Genomic DNA, 21,553 nt, shown 5'->3' on the forward strand with positions numbered 1-21,553 from the left:
CTGAGCGCCCCAGTGTGCTCCAGGCAGCAGACATAATCTGCAGTGCCACGTACAAGTCCACCTTCGTGTCTCGGCCGGTTTCAGTGTTAAAAAGCAGCCGCTGAATTAACCTCCCGCGGTAAGCGCGCTTCAGGCTAAGAATCACGCCCTGATCGAGAGGCTGTAAGACAGACGTGCAATTGGGAGGGAAAAACCTCAGCTCCGTGTTAGTGAGCTTGACTTCGTCGGAGTGATGCGCTGAACAATTGTCCAAAAGCAAGCAAACTTTACGGCCCTGCCGCTTCATGTCGCGGTCGAATGCCATCATCCACTCGGTGAAAATAGCGCGGGTCATCCATGACTTGTTGTTCGCCTTGTACTGCACAGGTAGGCTACGAGTTCCCTTAAAACAGCGCGGCTTGGCACTTTTGCCTATGACTAACGGCGGACGCTTGTCCGAGCCATCCATGTTTGTGCAAAGCAGCACTGTGATGCGTTTTTTGCTGTGTTTGCCGCCGTGACAGCGCTGCCCCTTGAAGTCGAGCGTCCTAGCCGGCAACATCTCGTAGAATAGCCCGGTCTCGTCGGCGTTGTAAATGTCTGCAGGCGCGAAGTTGCTTAAAATTCCGGCCATGTTACTCGCCTTCCAAGCAGCTGCTCCGTCCACGTCTGCTGACATTGACTCGCCGCACAACACTTTTCCAACGATGTTATGGCGGGCCTCGAAACGGTTTAGCCAGCCAATGCTGGCTTTAAAATCATCAATGCCAAGTAGGCATGCATAGTTCAAGGCTTTCTGCTGGACGATGCTTCCGGACAGGGGGACGTTGCTGGCTCGTGCTTCCACAAACCACGCATGCACTGCTTTGTCCAACTCTTCATGGAGGGGCCGCGTCACCTTTTTGTGCTTCGAGGATGTGCCTGAAGCAAGTGCCATTCTCACGCTGTCCTTATTGCCTAGAATCGTTGACAGCGAACTTGCAGGAATTCCGAAGTCTTCAGCAATTGCCGCTTTCTTCCTTCCGCTTTCTGCTTGGGCGATTATTTGAGCTTTTTGCTCAAGGGAAAGAGTTTTGCGTTTTTTCACTTGCGTTGCCATCGTGTCCTGCGGATGAAAACTCGTCGTTGTCGAAGAGAAAGGCAGCGAGTGAACAACGCGACCACGACACAAAGCCAAAATGGCGGAACTGCAATCACGTGATTTCATGCTTAATGTGGCTTTGGATTTGACTTGGACTTCTCGCCAATAAAACTAGTTTCGGTTTCGATTTTGAACGCGAAAATTTCGTTGAAGCGGAAACGCTCTGCAAAAATGGTTCGTTGTGCAGAGAAATTTAGGCCATTAATTCTTATAGGATACTCGCGGGGAATAAAAAATTATTCGTTGTCGCGGAAATTTCGTTGTGGCGGTATTCGTTGTGGCGGGATTCAACTGTATTAGGCATTTTGCGACTATTGCTGCTGCACTTCAAGAGCCCTTTCGTGTGGACTGAACAGTGCGACACCGTTTTTAATAACCTCAATCACGTCCTCACATCGTATACCCTGTTGTTGGCCACTCCCTATTGAAAAAACCGTATGAGTCACAATAACCTCATACAGATTTCTCAAACTAAACTCATACGAACCTCATATATTTCTCATATGTTGAATATCCAGGTAGAACGAGAGGAAGAAGATGGCTTACACGGTATGAAGGAGCACTGAACAAGGGGTCGCAGGTCGACCCAACGTTTCGACAAGTGGACATGTCTTCATCTGGGCAAAGCGACCATGATCGCTTTGATCAGTTCGTCGATAAGCTAAGGAACCTAACCGTGCAGCTCACTGACTGTGACCGTGCCTTATCCTGAAGAAACGAAAATGGCGGTCGCTCTCGGTGGGAGGAGCTTCTCAATTCCTATTTCTATCGCGTTTTTTTTATTGCGATAGCAATACTGCGTCAGGTTTCGAGCCGTCCTGTGGACCCGGTGGAGGCCACGCTTGACCTTGAAGAGCCGAGGAGGAGGAACAGAATAATAAGAAGAGCAAGATGAGCTTAAGTGTCCCCAATCATGTAGCACCTTCAGCTGATAGGGCGTGATAGGGGAATAATGTAGCAGGCAAAAGAAGCTTCCACCGTTGATATCGCAATTCAACTAGGGTTAACCAGAGTTAAACAAAAACTATTTTTTTAATACGCTCCACGCGCTAGGCACTAGAACTTTCGTGTAGAATCACAGACCTGTATAAATTCCCAGAAGTACAAAACGGCAATGCGTCGATCGACCTTGTGATCGCCCCTTTAAGGCGAACCTTAAGCGCCCTATAGTATTCTATATGGAAAGAAATCGTACGAGTTTTGGCACTGCCACAAAGCCTTTTCTCCTGGGTGTATCCCCCAAAAAAGTGAAACCCCCAGAAATGGCGCGTCTCCTGCGTGGCTGTCTGCGAACCTCAAGGACATCACAGCCTGCTCTATATAGACGACACGAAGGTGTCGAGGGAATTTTGAAGGGGCAGGTCCCTGGAGGCGAGCCGGATGAACAGCGGTGGCAATGGAGGGAAATCGTAGGCAGGGGAGTGGAAGGCTGTGTGGCATTGTACCAGACAATGTTTTATATTTGTGGAGATATGATTCACAATTACGAATAAGTTTTTTTTTTTTCAGGTGTAAGACAGAAGCAGCAGCAGGAGCGCCGCTGGCTCCTAGCGCCGCGAATGTGGTCATATCTGGATCAAATCCCCTTGGCTCCAGCTAGGCCAGTGAAGCTCTCGCTTTAGAGGGCTTTACTGGGATCAACTGGCTTACGTTTTTCAACCATCAACTAATCGGCAACCATCCACAGGATTGGGAAATGCTTTTCAACCGCGCCATTTCTTCTGGTTCCACACATCAAATTGGCCCGTAAAAGGAAGAGCGGGGTTCCTTCCTCATAAACTCTCTCCTGTGTCGCAAGCGTAAGAGCACTCAACACATTGCTATGAAGTGCAACTCGGCGCTTACCTTCTTGGAAGTGCGCAATTTTTTTTTTTCTTTGCATGAAGTAGGGCGTCACATGGCCACGCCTTTGTGCCTGAACGCGCCTTCCGAATGTGCAGTGCTCAGACATGATCTGCTGGTGCAACTAATACATGCCCTCTACCTTGTGCGGATGTTCTACGCCATTTCGATAGCCGGTTGTTCACATGCTACGCTGCCAGTCTAGGTTGATTCACCAGGCTTAAAATCTGGCGCATAGCCAATGAAGCGGCTAACAGGCGGAGGTAAAAAATGCAGGCGGGGTTTAACCCTGGGTACACCCAAGATAGAGCGGCTGTGCGGTGACTTATATTTTGGGATCCTCGTTAAAACCTTTTCAACAATATTGACCACGTTGTAGCAATAAGTTCAATTTTAATTCTCAGTTGACTGAATAATGGTAATTAGCACATGAAATTAGCATAGTGTAACCATACATGATATAAGGTATCCAACAATATCACGTGAAGCTACAGAGCAAAATTTTATATTTAATTACAACTATTTAACGGTGGACATTTAAGACTTACAATCAGTCCAGGGCAATAACGATCGACATAAGCCATAAGATGATATATGACCTGATGCAGTAGCAGAAACTATTATTCACTTTTAACTGAGTAACTGTACTAAAGGCTTTTAATTAGCCTAATACAATCGTCTACTCAATATAAGCTATTCAACGATATACGATTCGGTGATGTACCGCAGAGTCCGATTCGTATCACGTTGAACTAATTAGCCGTAGTTAATCACGAGGCGTAAATATCAAAACGGTGGTCTTCCACCAGTTCACAATAGCACATCATGCTAAACGAGACTTGTTGCTAGGCTGGCTGTCTTAGATAGACTTTGACTGAGCTTGAATCCATCATAACATTTCTTTTATGCCTTGAGGCAATAAACTTCGAAAAAAAAAAGTTCAGTCTGGGGGACGAGGCGTTTTCTTTGTACCTTGCCTAGTATGCTACCTCCAGAAAACCTACCATGCTGCGCTTCGGAGGTCGTCGTATTCATCTTCTTCACCGATGACAAACTCCACTGAAAACCTTAATTGGGCTTCTTTTATCTTAATGAAAGCCGCCCCGTTAGTCCTTAGTGGTGCTAAAGTAACGCCAAGTGAAGCAAAGCACAGCTAAACGAGTGACAAATAATGCTTCTGCGTTTATTTAATGTTTTCTTACTTCCGTCAAAAACACACTATAAAAACTTTTGAAACGTTTTATTGACAGCATAAAACAGTTCCGTTTTCATTGGCCAAGAAGAGCTCTGACAGACGACCACATCTTCGTGATGAATGCCGCACCTTGAACATTAGAAGGCACTGATACCAAGCAGTGCTTAAACGTGCGGACAGAGTATCACAAAGGGAGCATCACTTAGACCTAAGTTCAGCTTAAGGGCATGGATATGTCCAAACAACAGCATGATCTTGATTTACGTAATACAGGTATATAAAGCAGAAAAATAACAAAACGATCTTGATTATGGGTTCCCTAAAGACACGGCTATTGGATGCCAAAACGGCAGCATGACTTATGCTGGTTTCTGCTTAAAACCGCTGCTATACAATGCGAAAACTACAGCAAGATTTCCTTGCTAAACTAACGACAAGCACGTACGCAAAGTAACATATGGAGAGAAACCCTGAACGAGATGAGAATTACGGCAGCGTCGTATGCATTCAGCCATTCGAATCTGTCATCTTAGACCTGGGAAGTCATTCATACTTTCCGGTGCACAGGCCCTCCTTGAAGCGAGGGGCCCAAAGTAGAGCATCCTTGATTCGCGACTCAGGTACGCCAGAGAAAGCTCGCCTCTTCCAAAGCTCGTCGTTCAAGTCCGACGCAAGCAGAGCGCCGAGCCTCACGGCGCAGTCAATGTTATCGCGCACGTTCAACTTCGAGAATAAATGGTAGTCGACTGCGCGGCACCATGGTCTAGTCATTTGATTCGGCCCTTCGGCGCCTCTAAGGTACTCGGCGACATGTAGACTGGACTCTGCCACGGCCTCTGAACACGCATGCTCCCGAAGCAGCTGGTTGAGCACGGCAACGTGAAGTCCGGTCATCTCTTGCACTTTGTACAAATGGACGACCTCCAGTCTACCGAACTTCGCTTCCGTCAGATATCCTCTCTCCAGGAACATGACGTCATCTCTGTAAAATAAAATTACGCACGTTAATGACTGCAACGGCAACTTTTTTCGCCGAGAAGTGATCAAGCGATTTGTTGGCTTCGGCAGAGCGCAACCTCACATGTGACTCGAAATCCCACATAAGTGTGTACACATACACGCTGAAGCTATTTCCTCACAAATAATTTTTTGTAGGAACCTGGACACATGGTCTTTCCAGTTGTGATGTATGGATGCGAGAGTTGGACTGCGAAAAAGGCTGACCGCCGAAGAATTGACGCGTTTGAATTGTGGTGCTGGCGAAGACTCTTGAGAGTTCCTTGGACTGCCAGAAGATCAAATCAATCGATATTGTCGACCATAAACCCTGACTGCTCATTGGAGGGTCAAATTCTAAAGTTAAAGCTCAGCTACTTTGGTCATCTGATGAGAAGAGAGGAGTCGCTGGAGAAAGATTTGATGTTGGGAAAGGTTGAGGGTCGCCGGAGAAGGGGTAGGCAGCGAACGCGATGGTTAGATGGCATCCTCGAGGCGCTGCAGATGAAGTTATGTGATGTTAGGAAGATAGTGAGAGACCGGAAAGCGTGGCGTGACATGGTCCATAGGGTCACGAAGAGTCGGACACGACTGAACTGAACTGAGACACTGAAAGCAGATAGCTTTACCCCATCACGCGTGTCGTAGCACGTTCTGGCCAGACAAATCCGGTTTGTTCGACGCATCGCAATGTTGACTGACGCGTCCCTGAAGGTATAACAAAATAACGGCTTGAGGGGCTAGTTGGTGCTGCATAATACCCAGAAATGTGGCGCAACAAACAAACACAAGCGCGTGTGTTGTGTCTCTTCGCTTGTGTTTGTGTTTGTTGCGCCACATTTCTGGGTATTCTGAAGGTATAACATTCCTCCACTTCATAGCGACTAGTGTCATCTAAGCGACGACATTTAAAGCATCAGTTCCCCACATCGTGCCATAAGGCGCCCGTATATGAAAGACTACTCGTGGATATGACGTCACAATAAGCTACAGCATTGGAGAAATGCATTCGCCGCTGACAGAGGACGAGCTGCAAGGGACATATATATGATCGCACAGCTAACGCGGAAAGAGGTCGCAGTTGTCAGAACGGGCCCGTCACGGTGAGAGGAGCAGAACTGAGGCAAGAGTGCGGCTTATACCCCTGTCACAAGGGTAGTTTCAATGCGCATTGAGTTGATGGAGATCCAACTCGATGGGGTTCCGCCACTGCCACACGGCAGTTTTCACTGACCATTGAACATTTTACAAATGTTTAACTCTTGGCTAAAGTTAGCTTGGACAGCTAACGCGGAAAGAGGTCGCAGTTGTCAGAACGGGCCCGTCACGGAGAGAGGAGCAGAATTGAGGCAAGAGTGCGGCTTATACCCCTGTCACAAGGGTAGTTTCAATGCGCATTGAGTCGATGGAGATCCAACTCGATGGGGTTCCGCCACTGCCACACGGCAGTTTTCAATGACCGTTGAACATTTTACAAATGTTTATTTTTAACCCTTGGCTAGTTAGCTTGGACACCCTGTATATAGGTGAGGCAAAGAACCTCTAGTGTTCCTCGCCTCCGAAGCAGTGGCCTTGTTTAAAAGGGCTTTACTGAAGCCAGCTGGTCCAGTACAGGTAGCCACTCCGGAGAATTATCTTGTGCACGCAGAATTTCTCTCAGGTATACCACGCTCTCAATGAAGTAGTGTCGAGCGGGGTGTACAACGGTTCGCTCATGCCTGACATCCATACGCGTTTTCCATACGCTATGCATACATAATAGCATCAGCATGTCATTCGGCACTCCTTCAGGGTCGGCGCATGGCAGATATCGGATACCGAATGGCATTATTGGCAATTCCTTTTTTAAAGTTCGCTTCAAGATATCCCAGAGGAAAACTGAGTCATGGCACTCCAAGAAGATGTTTTGCTTTGTTGTTGTGCATTCAGAGTGTATGCTGTGTGTTTAAAAAAATAATAAAGAAAAAAAAAAGAAGCAGTGGCCTTGTGGTAGCGCATCCGCCTGCCATTCGGGAGGTACCAGGTTCGATCCCTGGCGCCGCAGGGCCCCCTCAGATTTTCAGTGGGTAAAAGAATTCCCTCGGTTGGATGCTCGGCTCTTATGGGGTGAAATGCTAGGAAAAAAGGGGGTCATGGCCCAAATAGTTGCGCCGATGGGAGAGCTTTCCGCCGTCGGACAACCACAAGGGTACCATTTGATTTATTTATGCTCATGGGCCTCCGCTGTATATGGCGCTCAAGAATGGCGGGTTACCATTGCGATAAAGATGCACGGCTTGCCAGAATTTATTTTCGGGAAAGCGTAGACAGGTATTTGGCAATCCAGGAAGCTAGAGCAGAACCTTCCGAGTGGGTCTCAAGGCTAGAGCCTTTGTTGTGTATGCGTGAATTTTAGTGCGTCATATGTAAATAGCATTTGAGTGATTTTTGTTGATTTTGTTCTCGTGTCAAGACCATGCAGGCAATAAAGAAAAAAGAAGCCAAATGTGGCCCTTTTTCCCGCCTCGCATTCGGGTTCTAGGTTCGATTCCTTGTGTCACCGGATACCCACCTGTCTTTAGTGATTACAAGCTTTCCATAGTATTATTGCGTCATTATTGCAATGTATTTTCTTACCCTGGATCTAATGCCTTTTCACTTCGGATACATACATACATACATACATACATTATATATATATATATATATATATATATATATATATATATATATATATATATATATATAAATATATATATATATATATATATATATATATATATATATATATATATATAGCATTATTGCGTCATTATTGCAATGTATTTTCTTACCCTGGATCTAATGCCTTTTCACTTCGGATACACACACACACACATATATATATATATATCATCCGCCTGACTATACCCACTGCAGGGCGAAGGCATCTCCCATATTCCTCCCATTAACCAGGCCATGTGCTAGCTGCATCCACTTGACCTCTGCGAACTTCTTAATCTCATCCGCCCACCTAACTTTCTGCCGTCCCCTGCTACGCTTTTCTTGCCTTGGAATCCAGTTTGTTACCCTAAGCGACCATCGGTTATCCTCTCTTAGCCCTACATGTCCTGCCCATGCCCATTTCTTATTCTTGATTTCCACTATATATATATATATATATATATATATATATATATATATATATACATATTTAAAGGAGCGAACAGTCTCGAGTGCAAGGGAAACGTTGTGTGTGTTATATATATATATATATAATACGATATAGATTCGGCATTGTACTGATAAGGAGGGAGGCGGTCCTCTCGAAAAACTAAAATGATACAGGTTAATAGAGGGGGCCCGCGACGAGGAAGTTTTACCGAATTCAATTAAGGTGAAACAGAAAAACGATAGTAAGCGCTAATACTAACATTTTAAAGAAAAGCATCTCAGTAAAAAATCAACATTCGCTATTACCTGGGAGCAGTATCCCCGGACTTCAGGTAGCCGGCGTACTGGCCCACAACTAGAAGAATGAGGTAACGCTTAAGTACGGCGTGAGGCAACCTAGGTGGCCTAGGGTTGTCAGTGAGAGGACGAAAAAGCATCCCGTTGAAACTGAATTCCTCGTCCTCGTCGAGGTTCTCCGGCTCCGCCATAGGTAGGACACTCTCCATGATCTTCGGCAATAATTCGTCCTGCACGTCTACAACCCATTTAACCCCAACCAAGGCAAGAGTCAGGCTGCACAGGGTGATGATCCGCCCTGCCGCGTCCAGGGCCTCACGGCTGGGGTGGCTGATCAGGTACGCCAGGTAGTCTATGATACCCGGACACGAGGGCAACGGCTCTATGGGTTCCAGTGGGCGCGCAAAGAGAGAGGGTACCTTCATGGGGTCCAGGACGCGCGTCGGCGGGTTAGAGTAAGGCCCGTCAATGATGGGGTCATGCGCTTTGTAGATGTCGGCGAACAAAGGCATCCCCGGAGTTGACACTGATGGCGTGGCTGCGACACGGTCAAGCATGAGGCCGTAGAAGTTTTTGGGCCAGGAGTTGGAGACGAACCCCCGAAGACAGGAAGCGTACAGCGAGCGGCGAGTGGCATCGTCCGGGTAGACACCCTTCAGGATTTCCCGGGCGGCCTTCATGGTTACGATGTCGCACCAGTGGTCGAGGTACGCCATCTCGGATACTCAGACGTGTTCTGTAGAAGTACAGGAAAAAAAAAAAAACTCAAGTGCATCTGCGTAAAAGCGCGGCGGTCATAATATTATGTCTGCAGTATGAAGAAAATTCGCTATAATACAATGAAAAAATAAAATTCACTTACGAGAATAACAGTAAAAACTCGATCAAAACGTTCTAGATCGCTGGGATGGCGCTGTTCAGGGGACGTAGACTCCTCTTTATTTTCACTTTCACTCCCAACTTCCTCCTTTACGGAGCAGTTTAGGTGTCCACGAAACAAGTGTGACAGATGCAGCGCCTTTCCTTTCCTGTGAACCAACTATAACTAGAATGTGGCGACGCCCACCTCCCGAGATTTAACAATGAGGGGCATGAAATTCTCAGGCAGGTACTGAGATGGTATATATATATACCTGGAGAACAAAGTGGCGTCCGTGTGCTGTGCGATGTCAGAGCACGTTAAAGATCCCCAGGTGGACGAAATTACTCCGTAGCCCTCCACTACGGCTCCTCTTTCTCTCTCTCCATTTTCACTCCCACCTTCATCCCTTCCCTTACGGGGCGGCTCAGGTATCCACAGAGCAAGTGTGACAGATACTGCGCCTTTCCCTTCCTGTGAACCAATTATTATAATTATTATTATTACATACAGTCTGCGAGCACAAACGCACAGGCAGCGCAAAAAAAGCCTAGTACAGGACACCTTTTGCAGACAGCTGGTTTTTTAGGAACCATGACATAAGCAACGCTGTCAATTCGGGGTCTTGTTTCGCATCTTCTTCTTGCGTGCATTGCGGGCAGTTAGGAAATCGCGGACGAAGCCATAATACCACGTAATCGCGTAATAATCGAGGACGAAGCATTACTCCAATGCAGATTCTGCAGTGCTCTAATTTTTTTCTGTTGACACTAGATCGGCGCCATAAGGGGAGGAAGGACAGTGGGAGTGAATGCGGGAAAAGAGAAAAAAAATTGGGTTGGGTTGGGTTGTGGGGTTAACGTCCCAAAACGACTCAGGCTATGAGAGACGCCGTAGTGGAGGGCTCCGGAAATTTCGACCAGCTGGGGTTCTTTAACGTGCACTGACATCGCACAGCACACGGGCGCCTTGCTTTTCGCCTCCTTCGAAAAGCGGCCGCCAAGGCCGGGATTCGATCCCGCGTCCTTGGAAACACTTTTGGGAAAAAAAGGAGGTTAGAAAAAAAAAAGAAAAAAAAAGCTCGTGAATGAACCTGGGCCCGTATTCCGAGTTTGCGCTATTATCGGTGTGTCGCTACCCCACGTGACCTCGAGTCATCTGATTGGTCGAAACGCCGGAACCAGGTATTGCCACTACGGAACCGGAAGAGGTGGCAACATGATGTTTCTGCGTTTCCACCAATCAGACGACTCGAGGTCGGGGAGATTACCACACTGTAGATAACGACGCAAACTCGGAATACGGGCCCTGAAGCCACGCGGCACCGTTGGGGTAAGCTCGCTGCATTCACAGTGCGGCAAGTGTTGCGAATTTTTCGGTTACTTTTCTTTATGCGTCTGGGGTGGGTCAGATTTTGATGTCCTGAGAGGACGGAACGGCCAAGCGCGTGGCGAGGCAAGCGCGCCATCTAGTAACGTTGAGCGCGCCAACGGCCGGGATGGCGCTTGCCTCACTGCTCGACAGATGACGTACCATGTTAAAGCAGCTTTTAGACTCGTCTGCGAAAATTGTGCACGCCGCCGAGAGCAGTTTTTCCTCGATTTCAGAAAATCTAGGCAAGTACCGATGTTGAATCACTTATCAGATAACGTAGACTATATTTAGCTACTTTGTGAACGTTATTTCAGCTCGAATGGGGTAGTAGATTTCGCATAGAATTTTTTTAAATCCATGCCCCCAAATATTTAAGACCCTGTATACGCCGTGCATTTGCCAGTTCATTCACTCGCTAAACACAGTATTGACGAGTGTGGAGACTTACATAGACGTCCATCGCATGAATGCAATCCTATAAATGGTTCCGCCACTAGCCACAAGACTATTGCTGACTTGGATGCATGTCACGATAGTTTTTTTTTTTTCTCGCACGGTTTTAAAGCAGCCTTGGAAGATCGTAAGCACGCGCCCCATCATAGCATAAATTTGCTCAATTATCACGCGGGTTGCAGCTTATTTCTTGTTTGCACTAGTTTGCATATATGCTATCAGTCTGGGTGGAATGCTTTTATTTTTAATTTTTACTCCTATGCCTACACGCAGAGGACCAAGCCGAGCAAGTGGGTTAATTCAAACGAATTATGATTAGACTATAGAATAATGGTATAGGGCGATGGATACGATATTCTAGGCACTGTAGCCACACTATAGTTAGCAATTTTTCATTAACTTTCAATGATACGCGAAACTTATAAGAACATTTTTTTGGCACTAAACCTCCGCCGGTTGTAATGATACTAGCAACTTTCTGGACTAAATTACGAGGCAAACACCGTTAGAAACTTAAAAAGAGATGTTTATTTACAAAACTCATGTCATACAAAAACAATATATGGGCAAGTACAATCAAGAAGTACACACAAATATTTCGTTATTTGCAAAGTTCAATCACTAAATGATGACTACTTGCGTAGTTTTCCATTCGCAAAGATAAAACTCGCCAGACTAAACACGCAGCTCCTATCTAGCTCAGCAGTTTTTTTTTTTTTTTTCTGGCAAGCTGCTTGATCAATTATCATTTTTTCCTGCGTTGACAAGTTGTGGCCTAAGCAACTTTTCTATGATTATCTTCTCCGTGTCAGTGCCGTGGTCTTTCGTTGCTGCGAAGCTAGAAGAGAGCACCTCTCGAAGTAAGGCAACATAAGCTAGCGACATGTACGCTACACTGGAATGTAGCGATGTACACCCTCCCGCTTTTTTAACCTGAACGCACGAGCGTCGACCGCCGAGTCGATAAGCACCGTACGACGGAACACAGCGGCGAAATGAGCGAGAATACGCGCGTGCGCACAATGCGTACTCCGATGCCGCTGTTCTTTGCCAAGCTGTTACGGGAATCGGATCCAATGTAGGACCGCTACTGTGGGAAATAAAGTTTTACCAAACCAAACCAAACTAAACCCCGCCTGCGTTTTTGTGCGTTATCGCATTTCCTTTGGTTTTCTGCATGCCGCTGGGAAAAGATTAGAAAAGACCACGTGGTACCACCTGCTTTCCTGTTACCTTTAATTTGCAGCAGGACCGTGCTACGTGAAAGAAACAAAATGCTGATACGCATGCAGTATAATCAGCGGGCGTATATCGCATTCAATCCAGCGCTAGCGCTACCACCTGACCGCTTATTTACAACTTGATGAAAGCGTTCAAAAAAGAAAAAGGATGATTACGATAACGGTTCTCAAAAGAAGCAGGGGTGACGACCCATTCCCAGAACAGCCGGGCACAAGACTGCTCATTGCGCGCATGCGCGTATTCTCGGTCGTTTCAGCGACGGTGGCGGCGCCGCGCGGCCTGTTTTTGAAGCAGCGAGCCGCGGGCGACCGCATTGGTTTGGAATGGTTTGGAGCGTGGAGATGAAAGCAGAAAATGAACATTTCTGCGATGCCGAGGTGTGCAAATCAATAAACTGCTCGAAAAAGCAAATATGTTGTTCCTTCCAGGGGCCAGATGTGTAAAATGCAGCGTTAAGTTCACTGGGCCGGTTTGTAAGACATTTTGACTTGACCCGTGTGCATTCTGAGCGACATATTTTGTTAGGCGAAAAGCCATGTCGTTACTGCATTCATTCTCGCGAATAGCAATAAATTTGGGCTTAATATCATGCCACCGCAGCTACACGTAAGTGCTACACTGTTTAAACACCAAGCTAATATGTTACGGCGGACGTGCTAAAGAGAAAGCCCTTTCTCTCATTAATAACCGCCTATATTTTTCCGCGTGCAGCTGTTCTTTACGGCTGTCGTTCAGCTTTAGTTTATTTTGATTCATAACCATTTGGAGCCAATTGAAAAAAAAAAAAAAAACGAAGGATAAGATTTGTAAGCATGGCTTCCTGGCCATACTGCGTCGACATAACGATATGAAATGCGCACATTTTTCAGATGTATTTTCATTTTTGGACGGAGTGAGCGATATATTTGAAATGCGCTAACATTTCAGTTGTATTTTAATTTTTTTGGACAAGGTGAGCAATGGGTTTAAACAAACGCAATCATTTCTTCACTGATGTCTTCTCCGCCACTAGCCACAAGATTATTGCTGACTTGGATGCATGTCATGATAGCTTTTTTTTTTTTTTTTTTCTGGCGCAGTTTTAAAGCAGCCGTGGAAGATCTCAACTTATGCCTTGTGGCAAACCTTTCAAAAAAAAAAAAAATGTATTCTCCCTACTTGATCACGCGCTTTTCTCCCGGTAGTGCAAAGAACACACCTCGAGTGCTAATTTCGGCTGTTTCATGAAGCTCAAATAACCGTTTCGCTACTGTAGCGAACAGTAGCATACATTTGCCTCAGACGCCTCATGATATATGCTGAAGACAAACAAGCTGTTACCTACTCTGTATATGCGCACGTGATCAATATATACACTCAATGGCGGTGCTGAAACCTGCCATAAAATGAAATGCGAATATCCAAATAACTGCCGCTTAGAGAGTTTGTTGCCCTTTAATGCGGAATGTTTGGTACATGCTGCAATACTGACGGAGCTTTCTCTTGCGAGCTAGCGAATCCACGAGCGCTCGTATCAACGAACGTTTATTATGAAACTAGTGTAGCCAAACTCATAGATAGCTTCGTATTTATGACTGATATGACTTACTGCTGCTTATCTAAATGCCAGATCTCCCATAACGATGCCACAACGTCAAGAAACAGGCCCGCTTGTGAAAACATGCGATAACGGCCGCGGCACTATTATCACCGACTCAGCCGCCATGTCGTGCTGCCGACGACCGATATATCGACTCGATGCTCGTGCGTTCAGGTTAAAAAAGTGGGAGGGTGTACACTTCCCTTGAATTTGTTATACTTTCAAGCGAGCGCAGAAGTCCTAGGATTAAAAATGGGGAGAAAAACGAATGTCACAGTTCACCAAACTGCAAAAAGACCTTGCAGCTAGGAAATATGCATGCATTTCACCATTCAAGCATACGCTCGTGACACTGATTGACCGCCGGCTTCACGAGTAATCGTTAGGCACTCAAAGACTACTCGAGGTAGTCTTGACGAGTAATTGTTTCACAAACAAAGAAAACTGACTACACGAGCCCAATGCATAAATTCTAAGTAGAACGGAACGCATTTTGTGAACGCGGCAAGAACATCAACACTCCGCTTCGGTAGTAGACACAACACATAAATTGTGAAACAATTCCGACATACCTTGCGGTCAGTCTTTGCTGGATATGACACGTTCGTAACAAAGTTTGCGAGAAAACCGCGCCAGCGGCGCCGCGAGCGGGCTGGACCACGGCCGGCCTCAATGCGCGCGCTCGCGCGCTGGGACGCGCGTATTGAGACCGGCCGTGGCTGGACGAAGCATTGATGATGATGATGATGATTTGTGGCTGCACCCTTTGTATCGGGCGGGCTCAGTAATGTGCCCTAGCCGGGTGAAATAGAGAAACTAAAAAGGTAAGAGAAAAGCAAAAAAAAAAATTACCGACGATTACGTTACTTCCTAATGCGAAATTTGAGCGCAGCAAATAAGCTGTTTCACCTTTTCGATAGATTGAGGCAAAGAAATCAAGCAACACATGTATGCGCCATCACCGATTTTTTTTTTTTTTTTTTCACACGTATTCCTTTAACAAAGACTCCCTTCTCGGCGGCGGCGATGAGCTTCTGCTTCAGCCTCGCTTACACCTGGTTGCTCTCGACGGTGGCGATGAGCCTCCGCTTCGGCGGTGCGAACGGCAGGGTCTTCTCGACGGCGGCGATGAGCTTTGCTTCAGCCTCGCTTACTGCTCTGGATTCTGGCGGCGACGGCGCTGGGCCTCTGCTCTGGCAGCTCGTTTAGCAGCAGCAGCAGCAGCAGCAGCAGCAGCAGACGGAGGACTTCCACCGGTCGTCTCGCTCATGGCTCAGAAAGAACTGGCAGATAATTTCGCAGTGGCGAACGGCAGCGGCAATTTCGGCTCGGGCGGTGCACATATACAGATCCGCCGCCGCCGATCTGGCTCTCTGATTGCCACCGCACAGGGGTTGCGTTGGAGGAGGAGCGAAGAAAGGAATTAAGTTCGAGCCGGCGCTTTGACAACCGGAGACTGGCAGGAAGAGGGGGCGGCGTGTACACCCAGCGGCAAACGATGGGGGCAGAAGCGCGCGCAGCAAGCGGACAACGCGACAAAGGGAGGAGGGAAGAGATAGCAGCGACTAACTGATGCTGCTGACGCCGATAGTGAGTCAACCCCAGCTGCGGAGTTGGTTTCAGGGACAACGCCGCCGATGCCGACGCAAACAATATGATACCCTCGCTTCCGCAGCGCCAAGAACCAGGTCTAGCCGTGGGAAGGTGGTCACGTATTCGTCGACGTCCCGGGGCCTACGTGAAATAACCGGCGCGTCGGCAACTGAAGAGCACCCTATCCGCCACACAGGAACCGGGGGGGGGGGGGGGGGGGGGGGACCCTCCCCTCCTCTTTCTGCATGGCGGCGACGGTGTTCTATGCAGTCACGTTATCTTGACTCTCTAGCGGCGTCAGCGGCATCCAGCGGTATCAGTCGGTCGCTGCTAGCGCTGGGGGGATGAAAGGGGGGCGGAGCTGGTTACGAGGCCGACGACGACGCCGACGCGAAACCCAGGAACGGACGCCAAAGAGCTGCGCTCTAAAAAAGTAAGAGAAGTGAGAGAGGATAGGGTAGAGCTGCTATGAACACTATCAGCGTTTAACTATTGCCCACCACGCACGAAGCCGGGCTTTCGTCGTGCGGATGGCGCCACTGTGCTGTCCGCGTTCGGGCGATTCAAAACCCAGTGCGCGCGGTAGCGTGGTGTCCTCTGTCGGCTGGGGCGATAGTTTCGCGCAACGGAGAATCTCTAGGCCTCAGGTCAACCTCATGAATAAAGGTTTATGAATGAATAAATGAATGAATGAATGTGCTCCGCCGTCTCGTCTGCGCTCCCACATGCCCTGCGCCTTAGTGTTTCTGTATATGCTATATACAGGAACACTACTGCGCCTTAGTGTTCCTGTATCTGAGCCTTAGTGACTACTTTTTTTTGCGCCTAGGTGCGCACTGCCGCCTGGTGGCACCTGGATGTATCGACAAACATTTGGCTGGGGCGCGCGCCGATTGAAACGGCCGGAGAGAAACGCGCGCGTGGGCAATCTCGGAGGCCGTGATTATACACACCTTACTGTAACTTATGCCACCAGAGGGCCAACTTACACCGCATACTATGGGCATACCCACGAGACCACCATCTGCGGGATCTGCAGCTCTCCATACACCTGGGAGCAGTGAGAGGCCGGTATGCCAACTGCGGGCCATCGAGAGTACAACCCAGGTCGCCAAAGCTCAAGGGCTCCTGGCCACCTAGCGCGGAAGCTCCTGCCTGCCTGACTTCCTCAAATAATAAATGTTTATCCTCCTCCTCCAAGCAAAAATTCTCCACCCTTAGAGCAATTCGTTAAAACTTCAAGTTGGGCTAGTTGGTAATTTCTTCTTGGAATCATTTTGTAGCGGTAAAAACACGGACACAAAGAACACAAAGAAAAGGGTGTCCCTTGCGTTTCGTGTTCTTTGTGTGCGTGTTTTTACCGCTATGAAATGATTCCAACCTTATAGCACTGTTTGCTTCTAAAAAAAAAATGGCATTAGCTTAGTTAGCTCTGCTATGCTTATATATATATATATACATATATACGAAGCGTAAAGCTACGGTTATGCTTAGTTGAGCTTGTTTCGGGCGCACGTTTTGCCTCAATTGTCTCAATCGCTCTTCCGCTGCTCGACGGCCAACTGCCAGGCGACAACCTTGGGATCGGAAGAATTTAAATTTTCCAGTCTTCTGCGCTGTTTGGCAGTGGCTGGACTCTCCTTAGCTGCCATGTCGAGCGCGACCGTCTTTTCTCCGTCGTTTGGTTGGTTGGTTGGTTGGTTGGTTGGAGAACTTTTATTTCCATCGGAAATGGGCAACCTCTTCCCTGCCCCCGACACGCGTGCCGGGGAAGGCGGGAAGTCGTGCGCCCGCGATTAGAGGCTGGCAGGTAGCCCTTGGCTTGCTGCGGCCTCTTCCGCCAGATGGACGGTGCGTAGCTGGATCGCAGGGTCCGCGCTTCGCAGCAGGGTATCCCAGACTTCTCTACTTGTTATATTTTGTCCTACCCCTGGGGATTATAGGCATTCCCAGAGCGCATTATATACACGCAGAGCACCCTCCTCGCGCATGCGCAGTAGCGCGCGGCGCAGCTGTCGTAAACACTACTCCGGCGAAAGGTCACGCGTCAGAGAGGAGCGCACGCCGGCGGCATCGGCGAGGAGCGAGCACCGGCTGTGGCGAGGAGGCGACGAACCTGCGCCTCTTGTAACGTCACGCGGCTCTCGCGCATGAGCATAACGGGCGGCGCGAACACACGGGAAACTCGGCTCTGACCTGCGCAGTGTAGCTTTACGCTATTAAAAAAACAAAACAAAACAAAAACGACTGTGTCAATCGTTAGAAACCTCGTAACTGCGGCCGCTGCAACTGTAACGCTCGACACGAAACGAGCGAGCACGCCGGCCAACCGAAAGGCCACCCACGGAACGGCGGCAAGATAATCTCCATTTCTTTTGATCTGCACTAAAAAAAAAATAAAAAAAATTCATGGTCTTTGTTTTAAGAGGAGAATGGCGAAAGCCTGCCCTTCCTCTCCTACCATTTGCCTCTTATCGGCGTTCATTGCAGTGCTAGATACAATTATAATTAGTTTGCAAGAAAGGAAAGGCGCAGTATCTGCCACACTTTCTCCTGCAAGTGTGTTTGAACGGTGCACAATCGCTCCTGTCGCGTGGCGTTCATTGGCGCGCGTTGAAGTGCGGCATTGCAGGTGGCACGAATCTCATGTAATTTCGCGGAATATGACAGATCTCGCGCACGGGATTTCGTTCCGTGAGCCTAGAAAGGCTTTCGCCTTATTAAAGTTTTCACCGCCATCGCCACCAGGCCTCGTTCGTCACGGCGCCACTGTGTCCTACAACCGCGCATCGAATAGGATCAAGTGGCAGACCACAAAACGTGCGAGCGCAAGGTCCTGCTCCTAACATGGTGCCCGGCGAGCAGTACCTTCAAATTCGTACGCCGTGACACATGCGACAAAACACAAAAGGGCGGCATCGAATCCCGGCCGCAGCGGTCACTTTTCGGCGGAGGCGAGAAGCAAGGCGTCCGCGTGCTGTGCAATAGTGCACGTTAAAGGTGGCCAAAATTTCCGGAGCCCACCACTACGACGTCTCTCAAAGCCTGCTTTGGGACCTTAAACTCCATAAACCAAACCAAACTAAATGAAATGACAGGTCGCCAGGTAAAGGAAGGAGGGGGTGCACATCTGGTACGCAAGAACGAAGACACGGAAGAGATGTGTGTTAGAGTTTTTTTTTTTTTTTTTTTTTTTTTTTTGAAGAGTTGATCATATCGTGATCACAAAAACAAACAGCAGCGGCCGCATTTCAACGGTGGTACAGGCGTCCATGTGATGTGCGATGTCACTGCAAGGTAAAGATCCCCAGGTGATCTAAAGTAACTGCCTCCCGGAGGCTCAGCGTGTGCAGTTAAAACGTTCCGGGGTAACTTCTACCGCAGCCTGACTCCATAAAGTGCACCGACATAGGCTGCTTTGCGGACCAGCCCGCAGGCCAGAAATGGCAGGTGGATCGGGCTCTACGTGAAGCACAAGCCCGTGGACTTCTGGACTAGAGGGACCACACTGGAAAACTTATTTCTTTTTTATATATCTAATCTAGTAAAGTTGATTCCATCCATCCATCCACACAACACACATGAGACTATTTGCACCACACTTACAAGGATACGCCGTTCTGCGACTCGCATTAAGCAGGGCGGAGACGAAAGCAGGACTACGTCTACTAAGCACATGGCGAACGCCGTGATAACAGCCGGGCACAATCCAAATTTCGCAAAGCCATCCTCGTAATGGCGAAACAAAACAACACGGTACATCGGCAACCTCTCATCAGAGCACTTTCAATGACCGCAAGCGTCACAACCACGTCTCATTCCCATCTCTGCCCGTGCTAACATGCATCGGGGTCGTATTCCAAACGCACCCATAAATTTTAATTTTGGCGTCACAACAGCATGACAGCACCAAATCAGATGGAAGCAGCGAGCGGCCAGTCACTGATATCACAAGCCGGGTCCCGCCGTGGAAAACCATCGGCACTCGCCGCGCACCTGCTAAACCGCTAGCTATACACGCGCGCGGTCCTGTCAGCAAAAGGCCGATGGGTCGCTTCCAACGGGTGCTAGAATTCTGCGGCTTAGGCTTAGGCCACCCACCGACAGCGACCAATGCCAAAGTGCGAAATGGGTTCGAAATGGACAACGTATCTGCATCCCGTACACAGCTTCTCTGAAAATCAAATCTCACCTCCCGCTTCCATTCATAGAACTATGCTAGCAGACCTAAGGCGATCGCGTCGCCTGCCACACACAAGTAGGTTTATAAAACAACTGTGTGTTTTACAGGACGCATATGCTTGTAAAGACAGCAGCTAATCTGTACAAACGGACACTTACCAATATTTGGGCAGCCGTAACAGCGGGAAGGTCGGGGTGGAAAAACAAATTCAACTCTGGAAGCCGGTGTGGCGGCAACGACGGTTAACTTGTGCTGCGATTGGTCTGAAGTAAAATACCCCATGCTTTTCCGAGAAGTTGACAGATGGCGCAACTTGAGCCTTTTGTAGAAACCACGTGTGGGAACTTTGCGCGCCAAGGCTTCGACCACGGTGCTTCGACGCTCTCCACCGGTCGAGTGTTCTCGCTAAGCCGCCGACGAAACTGATCGGCGCGCCGCCGACGACGTTTTCTCCCGGCGCGATTCAATTATGTATTTTTATTTCATTTATATAGACAGCGGCCGTCTGCTCTTTGGCGTGCGCGAATCTGATGTTGTGCCGGTTATTTGACGCCCTCCATCAGCCTGTGGGCACTTTAGACTCTGGGCATGTGTGCTCCCGGCGAGTCGGTGCCATTCTGGAGGTTCGAGTGCCGTTTTTGTTTGGAATGTTTTGAGACTTCGCTTGCAACGTCTGCATCTGTTTGCATCAGCGAAAGTGTGTGCAGCGCGTCGGCGAAGAGAGCGAACGTGTTTTGAACATTTCATCTGCGTGAACCTTTAGTGCACTGCGTGAAAAAAAAAGTTTGCATGTTCTTATATCTACCTCGAAGAAGCGATTTGCCCCAATAGAGTTTCTGTACAAAACTCGATCTGCACCCACTTAGTGTACGTAGATGAGATATTGAGGGTTTCGGCGTGCAGTTAAAAAAAAAATTGTCACAATTAAATAGCTGTACTCAAATAAAGCCGGCATTTTTTTATTCCGCATTTCATTCCGGTAACTCCGGTAACTTGTGACAACCGGGTTAAATACCCGGTTGTCTCAAGTTACCTAAACGAGACTGTTCTTATTATACCATATCGCAGTGGAAAAATGTTCAGTTGTTGCAGGAAAAAGCGCAGAGAGTGTGTTGAGTCATTTTTCTTCATGAAAAACAAAAGGCTGTAGGTTATAATTACCAAAGATAAAGATGAGCGATATGAAGAACACGTCTTATTGCCCGGCGCCGGTATACCGGCCTCCTCCCTGCTGCGCGACTCTCATTTGTCGGACACTTGAGACGCCGTCCAACCAGAGCTCGGATTTCACCAACGCCGTGTCATGATTAGCCGTAGGCTCTCTCTCTCTCGTTTTCTTTCTCCCTCTCTCATGTTGCGTTGTGCGCGCCATGGTTGAGCACGTTGCCCCGCCGGGGTGGTGCAGTGGTAAGACGCCCGACTACTGTGCCGGAGTACCCGGGTTCGAACCCGACCTCGGCGGCTGCGTTTCGATGGAGGCGAAACGAAGAGGCGTCGTGTGCTGTGCGATATCAGCGCACGTTAAAGATCCCCAGGTGGTCTAAATTACTCCGTAGCCCTCCACTACGGCTCCTCTTTCTATCTTTCCACTTTCACTCCCATCTTCCTCCCTTCCCTTACGGCGCGGTTGCGGTGTCCACAAAACACAAGTGAGACAGTTACCGCGCCTTTCCCTTCCTATAAATAAA

At 48.2% G+C, this 21,553-nt stretch overlaps 1 protein-coding gene across 2 annotated transcripts in view; it reads right to left on the reverse strand.

Moving 5' to 3' along the window:
• Positions 1-20,182, reverse strand: part of LOC146173309 (uncharacterized) — a 31,888-nt gene extending 11,706 nt beyond the window's left edge. Inside the window, exons 1-3 of one of the 2 annotated variants that reach the window (XM_084585035.1) lie at positions 20,024-20,159; positions 8,592-9,318; positions 4,187-5,139 (exon numbers count right to left, since the gene is read on the reverse strand). In XM_084585035.1, the coding sequence (XP_084441161.1) occupies positions 4,701-5,139; positions 8,592-9,298 (1,146 nt within the window). In that variant the 5' untranslated portion in view covers positions 9,299-9,318; positions 20,024-20,159 and the 3' untranslated portion in view covers positions 4,187-4,700. Of the gene's footprint in view, positions 1-4,186; positions 5,140-8,591; positions 9,319-20,023 lie in introns of those variants that run through there. The other variant, XM_084585034.1, reaches the window with a different exon arrangement.
• Between the last annotated feature and the right edge of the window lie 1,371 nt (positions 20,183-21,553).

Source organism: Amblyomma maculatum, chromosome 11, assembly GCF_055883805.1.
Source record: "Amblyomma maculatum isolate TAMU_Amacu chromosome 11, ASM5588380v1, whole genome shotgun sequence".
Classification (NCBI taxonomy): Eukaryota; Metazoa; Arthropoda; class Arachnida; order Ixodida; family Ixodidae; genus Amblyomma; species Amblyomma maculatum.